The sequence below is a fragment of the Aulostomus chinensis genome, chromosome 4 (assembly GCF_037954235.1).
Source record: "Aulostomus chinensis isolate RoL2024-O1b breed Wild chromosome 4, RoL_Achi_v1.0, whole genome shotgun sequence".
Lineage (NCBI taxonomy): Eukaryota > Metazoa > Chordata > Actinopteri > Syngnathiformes > Aulostomidae > Aulostomus > Aulostomus chinensis.
This window is the reverse complement of record NC_141323.1, coordinates 3,596,003-3,620,496: the sequence shown is the minus strand read 5'-3', so window position 1 is coordinate 3,620,496 and position 24,494 is coordinate 3,596,003. Positions and strand designations below refer to the sequence as shown.

The 24,494-nt window shown below is 42.3% G+C and overlaps 2 protein-coding genes across 2 annotated transcripts; one reads left to right on the top strand and one right to left on the bottom strand.

Moving 5' to 3' along the window:
• Positions 1-1,010: 1,010 nt before the first annotated feature.
• On the top strand, positions 1,011-9,628 carry wnt7ba (wingless-type MMTV integration site family, member 7Ba). The gene is made up of 4 exons (XM_086201111.1): positions 1,011-1,351; positions 2,112-2,338; positions 6,869-7,140; positions 8,343-9,628. The coding sequence occupies exons 1-4, from the start codon at positions 1,269-1,271 to the stop codon at positions 8,820-8,822; spliced, it is 1,062 nt and encodes a 353-aa protein (XP_086057237.1). The 5' UTR covers positions 1,011-1,268; the 3' UTR covers positions 8,823-9,628.
• Positions 9,629-9,915: 287 nt separating this feature from the next.
• Positions 9,916-23,266, bottom strand: atxn10 (ataxin 10). The gene is made up of 11 exons (XM_086201110.1): positions 23,111-23,266; positions 22,359-22,550; positions 21,751-21,836; positions 21,557-21,653; positions 21,261-21,425; positions 21,081-21,161; positions 19,443-19,599; positions 19,171-19,288; positions 18,517-18,701; positions 14,952-15,015; positions 9,916-12,767 (listed from the first exon to the last, which is right to left on the bottom strand). Exons 1-11 carry the CDS (start codon positions 23,239-23,241, stop codon positions 12,583-12,585), a joined length of 1,461 nt encoding a protein of 486 aa, XP_086057236.1. The 5' UTR covers positions 23,242-23,266; the 3' UTR covers positions 9,916-12,582.
• Between the last annotated feature and the right edge of the window lie 1,228 nt (positions 23,267-24,494).

The window sequence follows — 24,494 nt, the reverse complement described above, 5'->3', positions numbered from 1 at the left end:
GGATTATGCAAAAAAATATGAGGCTGGACTTCACCTAAATCAGAAGAGGGGTGTGTGTAGCACCGGCCAAAGAGAGGCCCAGTGGACTTTGGGGCAGATCCGTTAAACATAGTGAAAATTAGCCCTTTCCTTCTTCTTCTTCTTCTTCTTCTTCTTCTTGTTACATGCAGTTTGGCCGAGTTTAGCCTTGGCGGAAGCGGTGGCTGAATTGTTTCTTTACTTCGAAGTACTGCTTATATATCTGCTCAGTTCCTACACAGTAAATCTCCCAGTCGCAGCTCATTTCATGTTCATGTAAAAGTTCCAACGCGCTGAAAGGTAAAACTAAAAAGCTGAAAAAGACAAAATATGTTAAAAAAGGCATTTTGGTAAATTGATTTAAATGTTCATCTTTGTAACTGTTTTTGATGGTGTAAAAATGGTCTTTTTTTAAAAATATATATATATATATCAGTCAGTCCGATGAGTTTAATCAAATCTTCTTTACACACAACCTGCTGTTTATTAATAACAGATAAGGAAATGATGCAGTAAATTTATGATTTCTATGCCACCCACAAATTTCGGGACAAAAGCATATTACTTTTCAAATGAATGTGTTAATCAGAATGTAAAAAAAAACAGGCTGAATGTATGAAAATATCGATATCTGTAAATAACAAGAAGTCAGTTATAAAATATTAAATATCATTGAAAAATGAGATATCAAGCTTTTATAAACAGCTCATCACCGCTGTGACCCACAAAATAATTTCACGGTTGATCAACTGCTAATAGTAAACAATAAAGCGTGCGTGCGTGCGGGAGTGTGGTGGTGGTGGTGGGGGAGGTGATGGGGGTGTGGATACGGTGGATGTGCGCACTCAGGCTGGTGCACCGGGAGAGGACACTGTCTCACAGCCTTCCAGCGCCACACGACACACGTTTAGAGACTGGAAAGACGCACATTTGCCATCCGGAAAACCTCCAAACCGCCCGCCCCCACCCACCCAGCCTGTCTCTCTCTGTTCCCCCCCTGTCCTCCACCAGGCCAGGTGGCAGAGCGCACATCGGCCGAGGGATGCAGCAGCAGCAGCAGCGTCTCCTCTCCAACACATGGACAGCGGAGGAGCTCGGAGCCGCCGCAGCGCGCCACAGCTCCGCTAGCTGAAGACACCGCCACACCAGGAAGTCGGAGGAAAGGATTCCTTCATTTATCATCCCCCTCTTTTTCTTCTTTTTTTTCCAACCAGCAAGAGAGCAGAACAAGTTGTGTTCAATGCGCAACCATGCTCATCATCTCGTCCCGCAGTGCGCTGCTGTCGGTCTACTACCCGCAGATCTTCCTCATCCTCACCAGCGGTAGCTACCTGTAGGTTCCTGTCCATGCACTTGCTCTCTTTACGGTGGCTGGCGGGTTATGCGTAAATTACGCACCGGGATAGCCAGGTTAGATGCTGCAGGTGGAGAGAAATTCCTCACTTAAAAAAAAAAAGTCTTCTCACGTTGCTGAATAAATATTATATTTGTCATCGCTAGTGAGGCTACACTTTCTCTCAGTGTGAGACTGTAAATGGAAAAAATGTAACTTGGAACATCCCGGCAGCCAACATTTAGGAAACGTGGTATCAATTCGATTTTCATTTGCCTCCACAAAAGGAATGACAGACGACCACGGAACAAGCCACATTTTCCTTATAATATGGACTGTTATTTCGCTCAGACATTGTGTTATAAATCAAGTGAAAGAGAATGAATGAGGTCAATATTGAATCTGGACATGAAGCTGATGAGATAACCCGCTTTTCTGGATTTACACACGACACCAGAAGCACTCGGTCACAGGAGCAGCTCTTATGGAGAAGATGGATACTGGACAAGTCCTGCTCTGCTTATATAGACGCATAAATGTTAGAAGTCCTCTCGTGCTTCAGCTGCTCATTCGTGACAAGCGCAGGTCCCGAAAACTCAAGTCTGAATGCTTCTTGAACACGTTTGGAAGCTAAATCAGGGCACAGACTTTAATCCAGACTGTCATGATTTGCCTCACCTGTTTGTTCTCACTTCTCCCTACAGATTGATGTTTCTCCTCATTAATCTCTCTCTCTCTCTCTCTCTCTCTGTCCGCCTAGAGCGCTGTCCTCTGTAGTAGCTCTGGGTGCCAACATCATCTGCAACAAGATCCCAGGCCTGGCTCCTCGTCAGAGAGCCCTCTGTCAGAGCCGCCCTGACGCCATCATTGTCATCGGCGAAGGCGCTCAGATGGGTATCAATGAGTGTCAGTTCCAGTTCCGCTACGGCCGGTGGAACTGCTCGGCCCTGGGTGAGAGGACAGTCTTTGGACAAGAGCTGAGAGTAGGTCAGTCTGTTTGCACCTGGTTTGTGTCACCAAAGCTTCATTTTAAATCTTTGACGGCAGAAAAGAGTTAAAAATAGGCCGAGAAGGCGGGAAGGTACAGAGAGAGTCGACTCTTAGGGGGGGGGTTTAGGTAAAACTGTTCAGTGTTTACATTTGGCAGATACAAGTGTGGACAGGCTTCTCCTTCTGGTGTCTCTTTCATGTGTCCACATGTCAACACAGCTGAACTGGGCCTGATTGGCTCCAATAAGGGTGGAAATCACATGTCTGATCAGGACGCAATTAATTCTTTGAGCAAATGGTCCGATGAACTGCTGCGGTGGCATTTGTTTCAACACTGGAGTTGATGTTGAATCCTATGATGTCACTCTTTCTGTCATTACACCATGCCAGGCTGTTCTAATCCGCGCTCCGCACTGGAGCCCATGATTGGCGCCGCAGTTTGCATGTAAGACAGGAAATTTCAAGCCCCAAGTGACATAACACAACATTTACATCTGTTTTTCGGGCATCGCAACTGTGTTTGGCGAGATGTCGAGACATTTGTGACGCCAAAACCAGGTGTTTTCAGCTCAAATTTGGGACACTGTTCGTTGTTGTCAGCCATTTGCATCCGTACATCAAGCGACAAAGCCAGGCTTTTTTCAATGAGATGTCTGAATGTTCGCATCAGTTTTTCTTACAACGAACCCAGCTGTTTTTAGCAGATATCTGAACATCTGTAACCATTTTTCTGGTGACAGAACCAACTTATTTAAGCAAGACCTCAAAACTACTAAAGCTGCTCATGGAGACAAAACTGTGTTTTAAGCCAATTGTTGGGCATCCTCATTTCTGGCAACAATACCAGCTATTTTTGTTTTGCAACACAGAACATTCGCACCCAGTATTCAAGCATCAGCACCCTGCGTCAATCGCTAAATGTCGGCCATTTTCATCAGTTTTTCTGCCAACGCTACCGTTTGTTTCTGGGGCGATTTCAGGACCAAACCGAGTTCAGCAAGATGTGGGATCTTTGCATCAAGTCTTCTGGTGACAAAATCCTTTTGATTTTTTTTGGGTGACTTTTCAGGACGCTGACAACCGTTTTTAAATGCGATGCTGGGACATTCATAGCCATAAAACTTTGCATTTCTCGTTAAACGTCGGGCTTCTGCGTCTGTTTTTCTGGCAACAAAACAGTGTGGTTCTGTCAAGACATTTGCACCTGTTTTTCTGCTGACAAAGCAAAGTGTGATTTGTGAGATGTTGGAACGACTGCAGCTGTTTTTATCCATGCGTTCGATCGTATTTTGACCAAAACAACATTTCCAAGGCTTAGTTTTGTGCTAACTGTTTGTGTTACTGGACATAAGTGGGATTATGCTGGGAAAAAAATAGGCATTTTCACAAAAAATACCATTTTTTTATAAGAAAATGCTGTTTACAGATAATTATTGAAAAGTGCAAAAAGAATAGCTGCCAAGACTGCCTCCTTCCATAACACAAGGAAAATAACACTAGCATGTTAGCTAGGCTAGAGTTAGCACCGTAAAGGATGCAGGCCATCAGAGTGAGTTGACATGCAGATGAACGTTGATGAACAGCATTTTTAAGTCTTTTAAAGTGTAAAAATGAATCAAATCATTTCACTGCTTCAACTAAAGCATCTCTAAAGGTCCATTTTACTGTGACATCACCGTACTTGTAGTCCTAAAGGCCCGCGTGCCATCTTGTGAAATTGGTTCTGTGCGCGCAGACAGTCACACATCAGCCTGAATGTTCTAGTCAACATTCCTCTGTGTTTTATTTCTCACAGGAGCCTATTTGCCGCTAATGTGAAGCTCTTCTATAAATTGTATTTCAATCTGAAATGTTATGTTGCGGTCTTGCTGTGGGTTTGGATCCATGTTTAATCTAGCAGCTCTGGGAGCAATCACTTTCTTCTACACAGGAGACAGGCGGACAGACGTCTGGATCCCTTTCTTTCTTTCTTTTGTCAAGAGGAAATGTCTCTTTTCTCTTGTGGCATGTAAACCGTCTATGAGAGACACTTTTGACCCGGCTTTGTTCCCCGTGTCCTCTTCATGTGGACAGCTTAACCAAATAAGGCCTTTTCGGGATGTTATTAGAAATGCATAAGAGCTAATCAGATCGCTGTAACAGTGCAAAAACATTGAACGTGAATTCCCAGTAATATTGGTCATCGTTTCCTTTCGCAATTCTCCAGGATGGAAATGAAAGCCACAGTTATACCCCCTCTTGTGTCGCTAATGTACCAGCTTCATTTGATTGACCATGGCGAGCCTTTGAGCTCATTGAGAAAGACCCGGGAGATTCATGCTAACCACTAATTGAAGTCAGCTCCAGCAGCTGGATGGCAACAATGGACCCAGCGAGAACGGCTGTTCAATCAAAACAAATCAGGGCGCGAGGGGATGGCTGTTTGGCTGTTGCATGCGCCTGATGCCTTGAGAAGCCATACAATGTGTCGGAATGGGTCGCGGATTCGGCGCGATGAGAGAAGGCTTCAGAGTTTGTTATGAGTTATGGACGAGGGGAACCGCAGGCCTGATGGTTTCAGTTTGTCAGCTTGGAGGAGAGCCATTAGAATCGCCTCTACCGGAGACGCCGCAGTTGAGAACCAACGTCCAGCATTACCATGATTGGTGAGGGTGGATAAATATCTGATTACACGTGCCAATAAATTAATTTCCATCTCCACGCCATAAATACACACGTGTTTATCCTCAAGTTCAAATGGTGACATATAAAAGCACATCTCTGTCAGGCCTGGCCACAGCTTATTTCAACACAGCAGTATCATTTGCTAGAATAATGTGGACCGCCAAAGACGGACACAGACAGACATTTAAGCTGCGTGAGAAATTCCATTGATGAAAAACATGAAATTAACTCCGAGTGCATGTCCTGAAAACTCCTCGTCTCAGCCAGTAGATGTCACTTGTGTTGTCCTCAGATGACTGATTATTGTTTGAACAATGATGCAGATCAGAGATGTGATGAGGAGTGAGAGAGAAATCTAAAGTGCAGATGCTTATTACAGCGTTATTGAAGCTTTTCCGGAGTGAAATTCAGGCACTTGAGAGCATTTTCGAGCTTTGCAGCTTTGATCTGCAGAAAAGTGTTTACATTTTTACTACCAGATCACAGGATGAGTTTTCAACTGTCTTACTGTAGTATTTCACGGATTTCTCCTTATCCCCCCCCCCCCCCCCCGCCAATTCTCAAGGGGTCCGAAACGGTTAAGTTTTGCACCAAATCTGAATAACGAATGGCGTCAACCTACAAATTGCGGCAACAGCTTATGAAACATGATTGCTCATGGGAACGGCCATTCTATACTCGGGTCGTAACGTGCCAAGCACTTATGCACTTGATACTTTCAGCATTTGAATAGACGCCTAATCAAAACACTATGTTTATTACAAATGTTTGGTTTTTTGGGTTTGTTTGTTTTTTTACGAGGAGAAAAACCTGAGACACAGAACTGCAACTCCGAGCAGTCTTCAGGTTCAGACCTCGCTTTCAAAGGATGGCATTCACTTCAATGTGGCATCGCGTTGTCACGATAGCAGGAGTTTGGTACTCGACCCAATGACTTCCTGCACATTTTCCATACCGCTTATCCGTTACGGGTCATGTCGGGGCTGGAGCCTGTACCAGCTGAGGTTGGCCGAGAGGCGGGGTTCAACCTGGACGGGTCGCCAGTACGGTAGCATTCTGTTTGTCGCCAATGTCCATCTACAGCACCTACACTAAAAAAACAAAACAAAACTCAAGTATCGTCAGGTTTTCAAAATCCTGGCATGGACATCCCTCATGCGGCGCACACTGATGCCCTTCTATCTTGTCCTAAATATCCCATCGCATCCAATAGAGCCGGAAATGACTAAAGTTAGAGGCAAATCCTAACTAAGTTTGAAATTTGTCATTAACTCATGTTTACTAGGATTCTAATGCAATTACAATTTCAGGCTCTGCTCAAGATCAAAAGACTTCTCATATGTTTTCAAGGAATTCCAGCACCCGTGGGAATCCTGATCATGTAAACTGTGAGTCAAAGTTGACTTCTGATACCACTGGCCTGCTGAAACTAGTCAATGCTGGAGAACAAATAATGCTCTGATCTACTACTGAAGTTTTAATACATTACACTCTTTCCAATCCACACTCCCAGCTCTTAACACATGCTTCCTGTTCACATTTGAAGTCTCAAGCCTATTTAGAAATTAACTTGATGATGTCATCGCAATTATTTGACAGAAAACATACTGTGCAACTGTATTCCGAGGCTCCTGATGAATAATCGGTGCTTCATGTGGAAAACCAGTTCAGCGCCTTTCTCACACATTCCTTTACAAAGCAAGAGGTTCAACACAAACAACATGACAAGTACGCCGTTCTTGCCATTTTGAGGGAAGTAATGCAGCGCTGATTTTAGAATGCGCATGGTTATGAGTCTGAAATAATAATACTTTCTACAACTTTCCATCTCAGTTCATTCACATTCTGTTCGATTCTCTTCAGGCAGCAGGGAGGCAGCCTTCACTTACGCCATCACCGCAGCTGGAGTTGCCCACGCAGTCACCACAGCTTGTAGCCAAGGCAACTTGAGCCAGTGTGGCTGCGACCGCGAGAAACAGGGGTACCATGACCGAGAGGAGGGATGGAAGTGGGGTGGCTGCTCGGCCGATGTGAAGTACGGCGTGGAGTTCTCGCGACGCTTTGTAGATGCTCGTGAGATCAAGAAGAACGCACGCCGCCTGATGAACCTGCACAACAACGAGGCGGGGCGGAAGGTGATGCAAGCAAATACATGACCTTAAAATCAACACCAATTTGGACAGGTGCAAGATGAGGCTAAATCAGTCAAGATGGTGATTTGGATGTATTATTATCCTGAATAATAAAAGGTAGAATTCATTAAAAGCTTTTTTCTAGTATTCAATTAAAAGAAAAGGCACCAAAAAACAAGACATTTGGTATATTTATCAGCTACGGGAATTAAATACAGCAAGGTCAATCGATGAAGAGCTTTGCATCAGATCTACATTATTAATAAAGGACAAAATAAGTAAAGGACAAAAAAAAAAAAGAGGTTGTTGTTCTGAAATCACTTCTGTTCCACCAAAACTTTTTTGTTCTCAAACGTCAAGATTAGTCACTAAAAAACAGCCGAGATGTGCAAACATTCACCTGTCAATTTTGTCATCTGCAAATATTTGTATGGCAAAATAATACAAATCTGGCATGAACCACAATGAAATGCTATACATGTACGGTTGCACAACAGCTCAGCTCAGTCGTCTCGGGCTGTTTATGTGGTCTGAAGAAAGGTAAAGTTAATTAGAGACTACGGGCTTGGGGAATAAGTTATTTTCCCCAGGTTTCTGACATAAAGTTGGCATACTGGTTGGTGTGTTGAAAGTTGAAGTGTCCGCAGAAAGCCTAGCTCACCAGAGAAGACATTTGAAGGCCTTGCGGTTGCTGTTAGCCGTTTCAAATTCAAGCAACAGAGCTTGTACGGGAGAGGATAAGGGCCACATGTGAAAATTATATTTGGAAAAATTTAAAAAGATGTTGTAAAAAAAACACTTTGATTCTGAGGAAAGAGGTTGAATTCCAAAAAAACAAAACAAAAAAACTTAGAGTGCAGTAAATGATTCATCTGATGATTATTTTCAGGAATAATCAAAAAAAAATTTTAATGTCAAGGTAATTTTAGAAATGCTTATGATTATCTCCCAGTCACCAAAGTGGCGAGTTTTGTCAGTCCAAAACCAAAAAAACTCTTCATTTTCTATCAAAAAATGACTCAAAACACAGCAAATCCTGATATTTCGGAGTCTGAAAAAAGGAAACACTTGACATTTCTACATGGAAAAGACCAAAACGAGTAACTGCTTCTGAAAATACTTGGCGATTGCCTTTCGCTCGATTAATGATTCATCTTTCGATTGTTCGTGTATTCAGTCCTGACGTCTTCTCTCTATCTGACCAGATCCTAGAAGAGAGGATGAAGCTGGAGTGCAAGTGTCACGGCGTGTCGGGTTCTTGCACCACCAAGACCTGCTGGATCACCCTGCCAAAGTTCAGAGAGATCGGCTACCTGCTAAAGGAACGTTACAGCGAGGCAGTTCAAGTAGAGCCGGTCCGGGCCTCACGGCTACGGCAACCTTCCTTTCTCCGTCTCAAAGAGGCTCGGGGCTACCAGAAGCCCACAGACACGGACCTGGTGTACCTGGAACGCTCGCCGAACTACTGCGAGGAGGACACGGTAACAGGGAGCACCGGGACGCGGGGCAGACTGTGCAACGGTACCTCCACCCACACGGATGGCTGTAACGTCATGTGCTGTGGCCGGGGGCACAACACGCACCACTACACGCGGGTCTGGCAGTGCAACTGCAAGTTCCACTGGTGTTGTGTCGTCAAGTGCAACACGTGTAGTGAGAAATCAGAGGTGTTCACCTGCAAGTAGAGGAGGAGGATGGGATAGACGGACAAGAGGGGACGGTATGATATGACAAAGTGGAGTTTGAAGTGAAGGAAGTATTTATTCAACAATTTGCACATTTTCACATCCTGAAACGGATTATGAGGTTTGTCTGGGGAATGAGACAATCCATCACGTGCTGGTATGAAACTGTGACATGTTGCAGGTGGAAGGATCAAATTTCACCTCGACTTCTTACAAAATATTCAACGTGCAGGAGGAAAATAAACCCGTTGACTGGATCTTGAGGCGACGCCGGTACTGGAAATGCTACAAGACGTATCAGCTGCTCCTTCTGAAGGTTGAAACGATGGAATATGTTTAACTGTAACTCACACTGTATTCTGTTTGAACACTGAAAATAAATATTTATGTAAAAATATATTACAAACCTACATAGGGGTGGATAGCATTTGCTATGTAACACTTTTCTCCTCCTTTGTGATCTACTGATTCAAGTAATCGACTTTTAGTCAGGTGGAATATTTACAGCCACTCAACTGAATATTCAGCTTCTTCTTCTATTTTTTACTCTTATCAACTATGAGAGATTCCTTCTTTTGCACTCACATAGTGACATTTCTTCTTTTTAACGGGACCTCAGAAAGCATTGCTCTGCTGCGCTGACGTCTCTCCCATGAACATGTTTCCCCCCGAAAGGCATTTACTACGCCAAGAGCTAAAGAGGCTGAAAACACTCACATTCTATTTAAACCTGTCAGTGTGAATGCCGTTTTCCATCCCGACCCTGCTCATTGTGTTGGAGGGCTCTTGACTTCGGAAGAAAAAAAAAAAAAAAAAACGCCTCAATGGAGTTCCATTGAGGTACAATCAGATTCAGATACGCTGAACGTTCCCATGAACGGCGGAGACGAGGAATTCCACATGGTGGCCTCTGCTTACACAAGGCCCTCCAGCGCGGTTTAGGCCTGCCTGGGTGGATGGCATGTGCCCTAACCACACGGAAGGGGGGGGGGGGGGGGATGAGAGGATCAAAGGCCTCAAGGCTATTTTTGGACAGCACCCTTAATGTTTTCAGAAATGTTTATTTAGGCTTTATATAACGTACAAAACAATTTGAAGAGTATATTTTTATATGAGGAACGTGGCACTTTATGTCATTTATAGATGCGCAGGAAAGTGTTTCCTAATGTCATTGTATCTAGATTTGAGACCTATAAATTATTTGGAATTTATGTTTTACATCCAAAAAAAAAAAAAAAAGAAGATTGTAAATAGTCCATGTTTTTTATCAAAGTAGCACAGATTGTCCATCTCGATATCATCACAATTCAACGAAGCGCATGATTCTGGAGTGACAGAGCTAGAAAGTCCTGGAAACTATGTGAGTAGGTACACGGAAGTGTAAGCAACCTGTTTCAATGTGCAGCTTCAGAACAAAAGAGTTCCGCTTTCAGTCTCTAAGAACAACTCATTGCTGTCTAAAAGCACAGTTATAACCTCAAATAAAGTTTGTTTTGTAGCTAAATCAAAGTCTGAATCACTTACAAACACCGACAGTTGTTATATCTTTTGTTGCCAATAAACTTTGAGCATCTCTTTATGCCTCTGGAGTTTCATCTTACCCCTTTAAATGTATTACGACAACAACAAAAAAGCTGCTAGTTGCATAATTCTTTATTCAGCCTTATAAACATGTGAAGGTAAACCAGGAGGCACAGATACAACAGAAGCCTGATGTATATAACGCCAACATGGGAAACAGCAGAGCTTCGGGCCTTGACTAGCGTGGCACTAATGTGTCAGGAGGTGAGCAGGCGGGCGCGGCCATGCCACCTCATTCAGCCCGGCTGACTCGCACAGCCTCTTTCCTGTGGGGCTGAAAAGCATTGCAGCCAGCCAGTCGAGCGCAAGTAACGGTTGTTTTGTTAGCTGTCTGAAATCCTTGGGGACCGGAACCCGCGTAAGCTCCCTTCACTATGCCGGCGGATTTAAGAGGAGAGTCCGGCCCGATTGTTTCAATACATTTTGTCATTAAAAATCAGAGGCAGAGCAAACAGGGTGGAGCAGGGCGTAGGCGGGCCCGTAAAGCGCCGCATTGTTGAGGTGTCAGGACCGTTCAGCTTATCCAGCGCCGGCAGGAGCAGGGAGGGATGTCATTCTGCAAACTAATGCTTCTGGCGCGATTCACTCCCTCGCTCACTCTTCGGACACCAGCGCTCAACCATCCTGCACGCGTTGATGCAGAGCCATCAACAGAGCGAAGACGCAGCAACAATAATCTCACCAAGATTACTGTAAACTTCCCCTCCATTAATGGCCTATTCTATACCCTCGCAGCTATAAATACGCAAAACTATTTAAGTGTGACATCACTCAAAACGTGATGTTTACCTTTCAGTTACTCACAGTCAAGCGTGTTGATCTCTTCTTGCATTACTTCTTGAAGCTAATGGTGCCCCGTAGCATTGCCGCCAACTACAAACAGCAAAACTGTCCAAAAACTTACGTTTACGGACCCTCAAATGCATCATTCAGTCGTCTTTATCCTCAATGATCCATTAACACTTTAAGTTGAGTGAAAATGAAACAAACTGGAGCAGGTGTTGCTAGTAGTCGGTCTCCATTAGCTTCAAGCTAATACTACATGAATGGTGTTTTCTGCATTCTGGTGTCACTAAGAGGTGAGGTAATGAGGTGAAAACTCCATAGTGAGATCAAGAGTACCTGAAGAGCAAATTGCGCTATTGGGGTGAAGTATCGCTTTAATGTGATCGTACCAACCTGAATTTAGCGAAATGAGTCAGAGAGGTTCCAAGTGTCTGTACATTGTCAATCAGGGGCCCACCTGCTGCAGCTCATCTGATCACATTAACTCCCCAGACCTTGTTTATGATGAACAACATTTCAAAGGAGGTTTACACAAGCTGTCCATAGAATATAGTTTGAAGAGTGTGAGATGTGAATTGCGTGTTTGAAGGTGATAATTATTATTGCATGCAATAAGCCCTGTCCAGTCTTATGTTTCTTCAGTGCAGAGTAGTGTAAAGCTTTAATATGTATTGCACTGACAAGTATTTCAATGACAACATGCATAGCAGCAGTGAGAGACTGTTTTAGTTTCCAATGGTGCACTTAGATGAACTTCTTATTTTTGTAAGCATGTGCATGAGGGAGAAGTCTTCATAGCTGTGGTTAATTAGGTGAGGCACAGGAGGTGTTGGGGGGGGGGAAGGGCAATAATGTTGTGGTCTTTCTCTGTTTGGTGCCTAATGGAGAAGTCACTATGGGCCTGGGATTAAAGCCCAACCCCTGCTGGTAACATCAGTGTCTAAGAGCCTGGACACCGTGGGGCTCTTTGTCTTTGGATTATACCACAAAGCATCAGCTTTGCCAAAAGCTACCAGCATGTCCTCACCTCTCAAACTCTTCATTTCCCCCCCCCAACTCAAATCGAGACAAAACAAGAGCCCCTGACATCTTGACCTCTACTTTTATGTCACAGCTATCCCATGGACCTTTTGTGTGTCAAGAATGCTCTAAGCCTCATCGTTGCTGAGGTGGAAGTACGTACTAATGTCTAAAACACAACAGGTTTTCTTCTATTGGCTGTCAGTTATTCAGGACACAAATAGCGCTTATTGGATCACTTTGCTGAGGCTTGTAGCTGCTGTTCACACGCGCCTATAAGTGAGAACATGTCATTTACTCCTTTCTAAACATTAGTTTTTAGTTTCGCATGAAAACCTGCTCGCGGGTATGAGGGTCTTCTTTCTTCTGGTTCTCAGGAATCCTTCCTCACAGGTTTGAGCAACAAGCCCCCGTCTCGTTCCTCCACCAGAAAGCCCAACTCCCGGAGCGCAGAATAGTCGGCGGGACCGCGGCGTTCCAGAGTAGCGACCAGCTCCTGGTTCTGCGTGTTGTTCTCCAAAAGGTTCCTGATGGCGAAGATGGACCACTGGCTAATGACTGCAGGCACTCGTTAAGGTCGGTAAAAGAATTCCACAACATGGTTAGATGTTTAGGCAGATGTTCAGGCACTGATTGGTGGACTACAAGGTCAAATAAACAGGACTGAAAGGTTTTGACAGTTATAAATGTGTTTATGATGTCTAGATATCCGTTTGGACTCCAACAAACAAACACAAACACACTCGCACGCACGCACGCACGCACGTACGCACGCACGCATAGCCTTTAAGTGTTACACAGACAGTGTTAACCGTTACACATATGTTCAGACATGCACAAAAGATACAGATAAAAAAAACGGAGGCTGCAGAATCAGAGTTGCATTAGACAGTTTCACAGGCTGGTTTTGGTTTGCAGAAACAACTAAAAACAGGTAAGAAAAAGACAGCCCGGCACCAGACCGTCATCCTGGTGGCAGGATGCTCAGCTGGCGTTGAGGATGAGAGCGACGCTAGGCTTGGCACTGTACTCTCAAACAGAAAAGTGTGTTCTAAAACACTGTCAAACTGTTGTGGAAAAAATGCCCGAAAGTCATCGCTTCACTCATGTGTACACACCCTCCACATCAAGGTCTGTGGCTTTGTTGAGGCCATACCAGCTGGAGTTGTAAATGTCTGGTTTTGTACACAGTCCAAAACCCAAAGATATTCAGTTCACCATCATGTACGACAAGAGAAAAAAGCATTAAGTCATCACATTTGGTAGTCTGGAACCAGTTAATTTTTTTGGGCATGTTTGCTTAAAAAATGACTAAAACAGAACTTATCCTACCGTTTCTAATCAACGTGATTGACGCTGGTCCTCGGAAAGGATATTAGCACGTACATTTGGGTTTTGTGCAAATGTCAGTACCTTTTAGACTGAGATTTTTAACGTCTACACCAAACTTTTTGCTGTAGACGTTACACCTGACACAGAAACAAGGACATACAACAGATTTGAATGTTTACCAGGAAATCTGCCATCCCTCCAAAGTTCAGCACATATCATTATGTCTATTATCTATACTTATTAAGAGTATAGTAGTTGTAGTAGTTCTTGCCAGAAATAAAGTAAACAGGTGACATTTTACAGTCAAGGTACTTTGATGACAGTTACCGGTTATGTATCAGTGCAGAAGAAGTTTTACTAAAGTGGAATTAACCTTTTTTTAATTCTCTTTGAAAGCCTCATGGTAAAGGGGTGTAAAACGCTTCACTGCGTGATAAGAATTTCAAGCCACTTTATCTTACTCAGACGCTACAAGTCAGGTCATTGTCCATTATATTAATGTTTTGTTGTTTTTTTAACTAGAAGTTAGACCAATATTCTTGGCCAAACTCTGTTTTTCCGATGGACATATTTCTGCCTCTTGTGAATCCTTAATCGTGACTTGTTCATGTTGGTGTGCGTATAGAAAATAACCTCCTGAAACCAGGAACAGGTCTTGAAAAACTTTATAAGTCTTAGTGGATACCGTTGATACTTTGTAGCTTCACCTCAGTATCAGATAGAAACATGAAACAACAGAAAACTTTAAACTTTGGGGTTTTTTTTTACGTAAAATGACTCATCTTTGCGTTGTTCTTTATCGTATCTTAAAAAAAAAAAAGCAACTCCAACACACAGTGTGGGGGATTGCAGGCCCTGAGGCAGATGTTGTTACACCTCTGCAAACCCAACGCAACAGCCGCAAAAAGAAAATGCTTTGCTTTATTTGTGATGCAAAATGCAAAGTTGGCCATGGCAGCACATCTGTACAAAATAATAATAATAAATTTGAGGCTGCACAAAATTACATATTTGACTTGTGTAACTGAGAGCTAACGAGTGATTCCGAACCTTCTGCATTAAACTCACAGCATTACTGACCAAGCTGAGTGACTTTACTATCAAATTCAAAGATTCGGTCGACACTGCAGACCGGCTGCAGGCAAAGATGTAGCACGGACCGAAGAAGTCTCTACAATTTTTACCAAAAGGTTCATTAGCCCGCCTGAACACACTTCAACAATCAAAACCTGATGCGAAAAGTGATTTGCGGTTGCAGACGCGCCAAATTCAACTCAACTGCCAGAGTAAAACACACAATCATATCTGGGCATCAATACAGAAAATGATGAAGATAAACTTGAAATAAATGCACATAAACACAGATGTCTTTGTGTTTCTTAATCGTTAACTCCTGCCAGTGAAGGATACAGGGGTTGTTGCTGTCTATGTTGCAGTTGTCCAGAATGAGGGGGATCCCTTCCAGTTCTCTCACCTGTGGGATCAAGTGCAGGGAGATTAATGAGTCAGTAGACATGGATTTAAATTTGCTTCTCATTTAGTTTGGAATTAGTCAAAAAATATCTAGGAAAAAGACATTTTCACTCAAAAAAAAAAAAAAAAAGATCATTTCAGGGTGTGTAATTGGATCTGTATGTGGCATTTCTGATGATATAACACTTCGTGTTGAGTGAGTCTGTCTCGACCGTCCCAGAACTCAGGGTAATTTAAGGGGAAAGACCGAATTACGTTGGTATGATGATTCCAGATAAGTCAAGCGGTGCTACGGCTCATGTGGGTGAGAGGCCCTAAATCATCACACGAGGTCAAACCTAACAAACCTGAGGTGTGTTATACTATATACTATACTTTTCAAAACTTGAAGCAGATAATATTGCACTCTTTGTGATGAGAAAAGCAAAGTTGGCCATGGCAACACATGGAATCTGTAGCCAACATGCACACTCTAAGAAAGACATAAGTTTGGACTTAGTTTTCATGACTTAAATTAAAATTTGAGATGGTAGAGACAGCAAGTTAACCCAAATGAGTATTACTCGCATCAGTACTGATATTGGATCAAACGTGAACCTACCAACCCTATTTTCAACACAAACATGTCCCTCTCAGAATGGAAGAGACACAAACATCCTGTACAACAAGCCACCACTTTTGAGTGAAAAAGACCCTGAATAGCCATTGTCCAACGAGTTCGTGGGGACGAATTAAAAAGGCATCAAAGGTCTTACAACAACACTTCACCCAGAAGAGTATTTTGCCTTTCAAGTACTCATAAACAGGTGTCTTGAGCTAATTTTTTTCCCTCCAGTGTCATTTCTTTGAGACTCCAGAGTGCAGTAAGAGCCAGCCATGCATATTTAGCTTTAAGCTAACAGCGCCTGTGGCCACCCATTACAATCGACAGCAAAACTGTCCAGAGACATCATTTACAAACTGCTCAGTGCTTCATCCAGTACACTTGGGGTTCCCTGCTAGTTACCATAGCACAGAGCACAAACAGCTAGCAAACTGAACCGATACGGTCACATATGCACTCATCCATGGTAGCACAGATGAGGAAGTGTTACAGTTTGTTTTAAGCTCAAATCAAAGTGTCTGTGGATTACTGAGTATTTGACTGGATGAAGATGACACTGATTATACCAGGCGGTGCAACCAAGTTTTGCTGTTTTTTTGTAATTGGTGGCCAAGCATGGGACGCCAATAGCTTCCTGCTAAATACTCAAGACTGGCTCTTTCTCCATTCCGGAGGCACAAAAGAAGCACTGCAGCAGGGGAAAGACTTCTTCATGCGCTACCTACTTGTGCATACCTGAAAGGTAAAATATCATTCTAACTGTGACTTTGAAGTGGTTATAAGCATCCGAGACTCAACGAACTATGAAAAATCAGAGCAGAGGCAGAAGGTCCCAGTCTTAAGCCGAACATACAAAAGCAGCAGTGTGGTTGTGGGTTAGCCTAGGACGGTCCCAACAGAGTGATCGACTCTGTATCGTGTGTTTGATTCTATAGGTTTAATTATTGTCTTTGCTTGCTGCGGCGCTCCTCTTGCCATTGTGGTTACCCTCCGAATATATTGGACGGCACACCAGAACAAGACGAAGGGCTGAGTTTCACAAAATGGAAATGTCATTTATGCTGTCAAAGAAACAAAGTCGCTGACTTGTACAAACACCCAGGTCTGCTTTTTCCACTTTCAAAATGATTGTCTGAAGTTGCTTACAATACGTCCAAACCCATAGAGATGAATAACAAGCGACTGGACGCGGCCTTCTTCAGCTCAGTACACACAGTTCAGCACATCTTAAGTTTCAATCTCTCCCAAAGGTGAACAGAAGAAAATGTGGTTTACTGGAAGAGATCTTGGTGAAAACAGATATGGGGTGATTTCTGACCACTGACAGACCACAGATCAGCATCCATAAATATTACAGAGAGGCCAGCTGAGGGTGGCCATCCCACAAGCATTCCACAAATCGGTTTCTATTAACTGGGACTGTGTGTATATTGTGGCATAGATAGAGGCCAACTCCTCCCCATCTGCTGTAATATCTATCTGCGCTTCATGTTCGGAGGGACATGCTGACAGCTGCGATGGAGGGAGACTGATAAAAATCACCATCGTGAGGGAGGGAGGGAATGTTTCACATTTCACTGCAAACCCAAGTGATGTGTTGAAAGAACAGGCTTAGGAAGCAGAGGGACACACAAACTCACTTGCACTCCTCAGTTGTCCTGTGTGTGGTTTGATACCACAGCTTCTCTCCTGCACTGTAAATTGCTAATGTGCTCAAGAAAAAACAACACCCAAGGCATCCCATATCTCCAACCCCCTGTGTCAGACCCATCTTAGAAGACTCGAGACCTTCATGAAGGGTCCCAGCAGCAGGTTTGCAGAATTCAACAATAACAACTAGAAGTATGAAAGTGCAGATGTACAATTCAGCGATATGTGCCTGTTACAGTGACCTTTGACCACCCAAGTCTTTTCAGCTCATCTTCTTTGGATGTTTGAGCCAAATTTGAAGAAATTCCCTTCCTGAGACATTGCGTTAAAAGGACAGACCAACAGTTCCACGCAAGAAGGTCACAAACGTCTGTCAAAAAAATGTTCCCAGACAGTGAAGGAGCTGCAACTCTAAGTTAGATCATAACTAAGACCTAGCACTTCATCCCGTAGCCCTCCAAACATCAAATTGCTCAAAACTTACAAACAAAAGGAAACTGAAAAGACTAGCAGATTTTCCAAAGCAGAAATCTTCCTTCAAAAAATGCATTGACGATTGATTGTTGACCGAAACTGATGAGGAGTTTGCTGTGATTTGTGTCAACAACGCAAGGCGTGGCTCGTATGAACCTCAAGGCACACGGGACCTGATTGGTTTCAGGCTTCAGTCACATGAGGGAATAAATCTTTCCTGAAAAACTAAGATTTCAGCAACTAAAATTGAATCAAATGAGACCAAAACCTTTTGCTAAGACAAAAAGAAGCTGCACCAAATTAAAAAAAAAAAAAAAGTGGCGATACATTAAGACACACAACAAAATTTTCATCAACTAGACAAAAACAGTTTTTTTGCGTCTACAATGCTGAAGGCTTTCAGGGTGATTAAATCCAAAGGACTGCAACTATGAATGAGGTCTGCCAATTTGACTGTAACTCGCAGATTGGATGTTTCCATGGATGGTCGTACATCTGAAAATGAAACAATTTTGCATGCTAATGGCGCATAACTTTACTTTGACAGCGGTGGGAGTGAAATGAAGGACGAAGGCTCAGCCATCATGTCTGCGTGCAGGTTTCCAGTATTAAGCGGGTTTAAAAACAAATTGGATAAATATATTTGAACTGTTCTGCCGTGTCCCTGTTTTTATATTGCATCATTACACATAATCTGTGGTTCCTGCATGATTAATATAAAGCGTTTTAGTGCAGCCTTCAAAGAAAATGCTGTGCATCTAATCTGATCCAAACCTTGTTCTGGTTGTTGGTGTTGGTGTAACACAGGTTTCCTATCAGCCTGATGAGGTGGGCCTTGAAGCTGATGACAGGAGAATGGGAAGAAGGGTCTCCGTCTCCACTCAAGGAGGAGAAATTCTGAGCGGCACTGAAAATGTTCTTACTGGCCTTTCCTATGGCGTGGACCTGCTCCAGGAGCTCTGCAGAGAAACATTGACTCATCTCAACTAGTCTGGTTACATTTAGTTCAGAAAAAAAAGGTTGTTTCTCAAGTATACAGACCCCTGGAGCAGACAGAGACAGAAATACTTTTTTGTGTGGGCATATAACTGGTTCCCTCAACTTAATCAATCAGCAGTCACATGATATAACTTGTTCAAAATGTGAAACAGTTAAATTGAGGGAACACGTTAAATCTTGTTGCCTCAAAATAAACTTTGTTTTTTGTCTCTCTAGCCATACTTTTACTTTCTATCTACTCCAGGGCTCCGCACAACTATTTTCAGTGAGTTTTGTAGTGTGATAGGCGGGAGTGTGTGCAGGATGAGGAGGATCATTCATGGATTGTTGTGAGAGATCCAGATACATTTCAGGAAATAAACAAACAAACAATTAAATGGCAGCAAAGACATTACCAAGAGGAACTCCCGCGAGTGTGTTTTCATTTACCTACAGTGGTCCCCAGGAGGTCAGGCTGGTTCTGTAGGAACATGAACTGCTCATGGTCCGAGGTCATCTCACACAGCACGTCCAGCAGACTGATCACTGTCAGCGCCTCCTGCAGGACCTGCAGAGGATTGCAGCCAACAGGTGTCAATCACATGGAGAAATACATCCTTATCCTTAACACACTCTTCTGAGAGCATTCAAAACCATTAGATAGTTGTCATGTGAGCTACAATGGGAGGGCTGTGTAAACCAGGCTAACTAGCTAGTTGTACCTCCTCACTAGAAGCAGAGCCGGTGGCGAGCGTCAGCACAGCAGCACAGCCATTCTGGAAGGACGAGGCCAGGAAATGAGCCACGCTGGAGGGAACGCCACAATCCTCTGTGCCTTCCTCTCTGAGCTGGGCTAATAGCAGCTCTAGCAGAGTAACTCTGAAGTGTGCGCGCGCGCGCACACACACACACACACACACACACACACACAAACACATACACCTATAAGACACAACTATAGAACAATTTACAATTAGATGTCAGCATTTTCCATGTCTTACGGATAGTATTACTTGAGACTATTAGCTTTTCAGGATGGTATTACGCAGTGTCAGCAAAACTAAAATCTAGAATCTCCCCAGGAGTCTTTCATCATTTAGTTTTGTTTAGTTTATTTCATTCACTGACACAAGAAAAAAAAGAAAACGACATAATATAAATCCAAAATGTTAGCAAATCCTGAATGACAGGGGGCAGAAAGAAGACAAATATTATTTCATTTGCTTCTTTATAACAAGAAATCAAATTTCATTGCTTTAGGTCAAGGGTCATATTCAAATTATCTGTAGCACGTTGTCTGTAGTGGATTTAGGCCGCGTCCAATCCTCTTAAATTAGCTTAAACATAAACTAGGATTGTAAAGTTGTGTTTATGAGGGTAACATGTAATCTCCTATTTCCTTTACCTGCACCATGACACATTACCATTTAAATTATGACAAAATGAAAATGACATATGATGAATGATGATGGCTAAATAAGTTATTTTTCTGCAAAGGGAGTCACTTTATTTCCTTCTTATCCTTCTAGAAAAAAAAAAAATTAAAACCTGGAGGTGGGATTGTTTCCCCATGGAGAGTTTACCATGTTGAGTGTGTATGCCATTTTTTAGTTTCGCAATGTCAATGTCACAAAATATCAGCTGCTGAGACATGTTTCCCCCATGGAAACATTAACAATAACTGAGAGCTGCTTCTTTATGTATTCATCTATCCTATTAAACAATTTAAACACACCTTTACACAGAAGAGGCAGGGACATGAAAGCATGAGCGGAGACTGTCAGATTGAGAGCAGCAGGAATCCTCAAAGCTCCCTGAGTTGAAGTAGATGCCATGTACCCACTAATGAATTTTAATTTTTTACTCGAGCTTTCGCACTGCTAGCAAAGCGAACGAGAGATGTACACCTGCCTAAATCACTGCAGCTTAAAATGGTAATAATACATCCTTTAAAAAAACTGAAAAACACTGCTGACCTGTTGTTTTTTTTTTCTAAATCAGCCGTGATGCAGCACAAAGATGAGGATAGCAAATCTCCAAGAGGCCGCGCCCCCTTTTGAGATCAAAACACCCACAAGAACCCTTGCTATGTAATCGCAAGTACGAAAGTGTGTGTCAGAAAGTTGCAACCACACTTAACGCCAGCCGGAAGATAAAAAGGAAAAGACTTCTTGTACAACAAGATGGAATTTGGACTTCGCACAAAAAACATGAAAAACAACACAAAGTTAATAAACAGCCAGCAAGAACACAATAAAAAAATACAGGACAGGGTCCCATTATACATTAAAAATCACTTCCTGTGTAATGCTAAATACTGGACGATAGTTGACACTTGTTCATACCAAAGTGTGACGTACCTCTCACGGTGAGACATCCCAGAGTACAGGTTCTCCACCAGAGCTGAAGACTTGAGTAAATGCTGGGTTGCGATGAGCACCCTGTTGATTCATAAAAACCAAGTACCATTGTCATGTGTATACTGTACTCATGTTTATTCAGTATTTGTTGCGTTGTCCTGCTAACTCTGCAACTCTTACGTCCAGTCAAGCTCAGGCTGGGTCCTACACAGCTCCATCACCCTAAGCGCCAGTGGAATGTTCTCGGGCTTGGACAGTTCTTCAACTTTGGCTTCATCCAGACATGTGTGGAGAACCATGGCGGCGTAGTTGACCGCCTTCAAATCATCCACACTGAGCAGCTGCCTGTTCACACATGTTGAGACAGACCGAGTGTGAATAAAACCACCAGCATACCAACAGTTACAATTTACCACATATGATTGTAAATCATAATGATTTTCTGTGTCGGTGTCATTTATGTTGATACTACTCACAGGAGCAGATCTGGAAAGCTCCGCCTCCAAATGTCATCTTTACACATTGGGTTTCCCACCGCTAAGTTACCCAGGAACTGGATCCCACAGCGGAGAGCTGGACCATGGAGAATAATTTCAGAAAAGCAGGTTAGGATTGAGAAGTTACTAGTTAATAGTTGAAAAGTCAACTATTTTTCTCATTTAAGACTCACATTCACATACGCCATTCCTGCCCTCTGAAGGTCGGTCATGAAGGAGGCCCAAGAGTTGAAGAGAAACATCAATGAAACCAAGTTGCCTAGAATAAAAAAAAAACAGCTGTGTTGTCAACTGGTTCCTGTAACAATATCTTTGCTTATTTCCTACAGGCTATAATTACACTCACTAATTGTAGTAATGGTTTTAACCTGTTTTTACTTCAAAATACCAGGAAAAAAAATGATGAAACATTTGTAAATAACATTCTAAAACCCAACGGTTTTCTGAAGAATTATCAACAACTACTGACACCTTTAAATCTTCAGCTCAGTGGAAGATAGAAATATATAAAACATCAAAAGATTTAGATCTACATCATTAATGTAGAATGACTTGCCTTTGACCTATTGTTCATTTAATATTTTTAATTATAAACACTATAAAACGACCTTGTGGTGTCCAAGTTATGAATGTAGGTCAACCCATTTGTGAAAGGCTTTTTTTTTTTTTTAATTTACACTCTTTAAGTTTCATAAACTGAAAAATTAATTGAATTAATATGCAACCCAACAGAAAACAGGAGATGGTTAATGTCAGTCGCCATCCACGGGCCAGTCCTCACCTGAGCAAGCACTGGTTGCGGGTGCTTTGAACACAGGCGTTCCTCTGAGCGCGGAAGCACTCCGCAGTTAACTGCAGCTGGAGGGTGAGAGACTGCAGGTCCTCATCCTCTCTGCAGGCAGTCTGCAGTTCATCACACAACCGGGACAGGACTTTCAGTAGACTGGAGAAGGCCTCCTCCTCTGCAACATCTCTGAATTACAGGGAACAACAAAACAAGAGCACCAATACCAATAATTGGTCTGGCAAGTGATACCCAAACCCTGGAGCAAGGGTCCACCAGGTGGGAATATGAACTTAAGCTTATAGCTCCAAATCTGAATCTTATGAAGTCCACAAGCACTCCTGCAGGGCCTTGCGGTTGGTTTAAAACAACTGTAGTTTGGGGGAAATATTTAGCAGAGGTATTTAGAATCAAGAGAAAAAATGTATTTAGTATTGATTAATTATGTTATTTCAATAAAATTCATCCGTATCGTTCAGTCAAACAGGGTTCTGGTAGCAATATTACATTACTTGAACAGGTTAATTCCTCGGTCTCTCTTTAGAAGACAGTTCAAACGAAAGTGAGGGGAGTACACATGTAGCACATTTTGAATTGGAATAGTCGAATAAACTTCACACTTCCTTACGATGACAATGCATTACTGCAGTAGTTCACAGTGCAATAGCTAACTGGATACGAGCTAGCTTATTCGCTATGCTAACACCTTCCGTTTCCAATACCAGAAGCAGGGAATGACGTTTTCTTACCTGTACTCTGGGTCCCTCAACGCAGTCGTAAAGGTCTGTAAAACCGTCAAGTGTTCAACACGGTGTTTTTCATTCAAAATGTCAGTAATAGACGCCGCAACATCCCCGAAGGTGCTTGTGGTAGCTGCCATGTTTGTTGCCTGCTCCGCTTCACGAGTGTGGGCGGGATTTCCGGAAGGAAATCTCAAACGCCATTGATTGACCCGAGCGTGAGGGCGGAGTCAGAGCATGTGCTGCTGTTTTCAAGCGCTTTTCCCTGCAATGTGTTGAAAGTGCTGTCGCCGAATAAGTGCTGACTACACAGTGTTTACTCCAACAATCCGAGAGGAGACACACATGAGCGAGAGAGGGAAAGTGGGAAATAAAGAATTAAAGTATCAAAACGTTTGTACATGTGTCCTCTTTTGCGTTCTCTTGCTTTACAGACTTAATTATTATTAGCAAAAACTACAGATACATTAATCATAGTTATTCATTTTATGGTTGAATTCTCTTTAATCAAAATATGTATTATAATTTTATGTAGGAAATGTGGTCTTTGTATGTTGGAAAACTAATTTACAGTTGAATTACATTTTCAGAATGAATAAAAGGAACTTTTTTATTACCTCAGGAAAATCATGTCAGCATATCATCGGTATCTGTAAAGTAAGTTTTTATTATTTTGGTATATGTCTGATGAGAATTGTCTCAGTTTTTGCTCAAGGCTCCTTAATTTTTTGCTCAGAACTACTGTGGGAAATATATGATTTTTAGACTTTTTCCAAATATTTTGAAAATAATTGTAACCTCACTTTTTCAAATTAACAATATTTAAAAGTCTTTAATAGAAAATATCATCTAAATTTATTTTGATGCAGATATCATCTTAGCTATTGCTAAGTGAGTTTTATATTTTCAGTATGTCAGATATATTACATTTTTTATGTCAAGAAAACAAAAGGCAATTATCTCAAAATTGAGATCTCAAGATAAAAACGGTAAAAAGGGTTAAAAAAAAACGGGTAAGGTGTCTTGCAGAACGGCGAAACATAAAACAAACATGAGATCAAGAAAATATATGATACAATATATGATTCTTCGCTTCATTTGACATTATCATTATAATGTTTAAATACTTTTGTGTGCTAAATTGTAAATTTGAGTCTATTGGCTGTGTTCAGATCCAACGTGAGAGTATTTGGGGGGCTGACACCACACCAGCTCCAACCATACAGGACCCACCTATTTTTGGATTTTACCCCCACAATAATTCACCCAGCGATTCCTGAAATAAAATCTCTGCACAGGATTGAGGCAGCAGCTGGACTCACATATGACATCCATTCATCTAAAGCAATGTTTATAAGGTCTACAGATCAATTCATTCATCCTAAAGAAGTTG